The 2714-nt window shown below is 46.1% G+C and overlaps 1 protein-coding gene across 1 annotated transcript; it reads left to right on the top strand.

Moving 5' to 3' along the window:
- The first annotated feature begins 287 nt into the window (after positions 1-287).
- DCAF4L2 (DDB1 and CUL4 associated factor 4 like 2) lies at positions 288-2456 on the top strand. The gene has a single exon (XM_003268273.4). The coding sequence runs from the start codon at positions 406-408 to the stop codon at positions 1591-1593; it is 1188 nt and encodes a 395-aa protein (XP_003268321.1). The 5' UTR covers positions 288-405; the 3' UTR covers positions 1594-2456.
- The last annotated feature ends 258 nt before the right edge of the window (positions 2457-2714 follow it).

Here is a 2714-nt window from a genome sequence, read left to right on the forward strand (position 1 = left end):
CCCACCTCGGCCTCCCAAAGTGCTGGGCCAATTTCACTTCTTAGTAAATAAGAGAAATGTATGCATACAGCTATTATGACATGTGTAAGAGGGGCTGGAAAAGACTCTCTAAACAGGAATAGAAATGAATAAGAGCAGCTGTCTGAGTAGAGGAAAACTTGAGAGAAGCAGCGGAACTCTTGCTTCAGATCACGCGAGTCTAAGGAGAGTTATGTCAGCGCACCTCAGAGCATTCGGGATTTGGGCCAAGGCGACGAAGAATCTCGTCCGGGTCGACCTCATACGCACAGGCGCAGGCGCAGCAGGAAGTTCTTCCGTGCCAAGTCGTGCTTGTAAAGAAGCGGTACTTCCTCTGACTCTCCGGACACAACTTCCCCTCAGGAGGGAGAACTTCCATCGAACGAAATGGAGAGCAAAAGACCGCGACTGCTGGAGGAAGCAGACAAGCAGAAAAAGACAGTCAGAGCGGGACTCAGTGCACCTTCCATGCTACGAAAGAACCAGCTAGGTTTCCTCAGATTCGCCAACTATTGCCGTTTAGCTCGCGAGCTGCGTGTAAGCTGCATGCAGAGGAAAAAGGTCCAGATTCATAGCTGGGATCCCTCCTCTTTGGCAAGCGACCGATTTAACCGCATACTGGCGAATACCAACACTGACCAGCTCTTCACAGTGAACCAAGTCGAAGCTGGAGGCTCCAAGTACGGCATCATCACCATGCGAGGCCTGACGACCCCTGAGCTCCGGGTATACCCTCACAAAAGCCTCTACGTTCCTAATCGGAAGGTGAATTCTATGTGCTGGGCCTCACTGAATCACTTGGATTCCCACCTTCTGCTGTGCTTCGTGGGACTTGCAGGTATTCCAAGCTGTGCCGTGCTGCTCCCAGCGTCACTGTTCGTAGGTAGCTACCCAGGAATACGTCGGCCTGGCATGCTCTGCAGTTTCCAGATCCCTGATGCCTGGTCCTGTGCCTGGTCCCTGAGCATCCACGCATATCACTGCTTCAGTACAGGCTTGTCTCAGCAGGTCCTGTTGACCAACGTGGTAACGGGACACCAGCAGTCATTTGGGACTAGCAGTGATGTCTTGGCCCAGCAGTTTGCAATCATGACTCCTTTGCTGTTTAATGGCTGTCGCTCTGGGGAGATCTTTGGCATTGATCTGCGCTGTGGAAATCAAGGCAGGGGGTGGAAGGCCATTTGCCTGTCCCATGATTCAGCAGTGACCTCTCTGCAAATCCTCCAAGAAGGGCAATTCCTGGTGGCATCAGACATGACTGGAACGATCAAGCTGTGGGACTTGAGGGCCACTAAATGTGTAACACAGTACGAAGGTCATGTGAATAACTCCGCCTACCTGCCCCTGCATGTGAACGAGGAAGAAGGAGTCGTGGCGGCCGTGGGCCAGGACTGCTATACGAGAATCTGGAGCCTCCGTCATGGCCACCTGCTCACAACCATACCCTCCCCATACCCCGCCTCAGAGAACGACATTCCCAGTGTGGCCTTCTCTTCTCGCCTCGGGGGCTTCCGAGGAGCACCAGGGCTGCTCATGGCTGTCCGGGAGGACCTTTATTGTTTCTCCTACGGTTAATTCTTTAGGGTGCAGCCCGGAGGAACGTGGATTTGACTTAAAGGAGTAAAGAGTATCGTATTACCGTTTCTATGAGCGCGTTTTAAGAGATGTTCGGTGTTTGTAGATCCCATCCATCCGGCTGCTAGGGGTAAGGTGCTGTTTTATGTGAAGATAGTTCTGTAAAGTTGTTTCAGTTAAACTGGGCTTAGAGAGCTTGAAAGTCCTTTTCATAAAAGATAACTATTTCCTTTTCTTGTTGAATACCTTAGAATAGTTATCCCCCCCACTTTTTCTTTTTAACAAAAAAATACTTTTCTAAGGACTGAAGATTGGCAGAAACTAAAATAAATTAAAACTGCTTTCACCAGAAGCCTTTTAGAGAAGCATGAGACTATTTGACTAGTCCTACCTGGGTTCCAGAAATACATGCATCATCTGTACTTGAAGAGGCCAGTGGGAAAGGAGAGGAGGGGGAGGTCATTTATCTGGGTCTCTACAGAAGTTTTTAAGGCTACATTTCGGAATCATTAAACTTGGCCTTCTCAAACTCAATAGCAGATCTCTGAGATTCTCCTTTTATTATTTTCCATAGGCAATGGGAGGAAAGGTGGATCTTTTTAAATAATAAAAGTTTTAAACAGTCCTTAACGTGCTTTTGTTGAGTCATCTTCCAGAATGTAAGGTACAGCAGCTCCGGTTTCTATTATTGTGACTTGAATGTCAGATTCAAGGGCTCAGTGTCAAAGATAATTGGCTTTGACTTTTTGTAATCTAGGAGCGGCAGTTTGTGAGATGTTTATTCAAAGTGTTAGCCTGTTTTTCTACCAACAATAAGCTAGAAAAGACAAAAAAAAAAAAACCAAAAACGTGTAATAAAGTTATTGGCTACTGCTTAATAGCGAAAGCCTGGAAATGATCTGACTTTACAATATGCTAAAATTGATAAATAATTTGTGCTGTAATCATACAATTGGATAAAGCATAATATAAAATAAGGCACAATTGCTATATGAAACTGGATTAATCTCAACATGATTGTAAATGTAGGTAGAAATGAGTACAAACTGATTCAGTTCTAAAGTTCAAAAGCAGTAAAAACTCATCTCTGGTGATTACAGTTGAATAGTAGGTATCTCTGT

The sequence above is a fragment of the Nomascus leucogenys genome, chromosome 16, assembly GCF_006542625.1.
Source record: "Nomascus leucogenys isolate Asia chromosome 16, Asia_NLE_v1, whole genome shotgun sequence".
Classification (NCBI taxonomy): Eukaryota; Metazoa; Chordata; class Mammalia; order Primates; family Hylobatidae; genus Nomascus; species Nomascus leucogenys.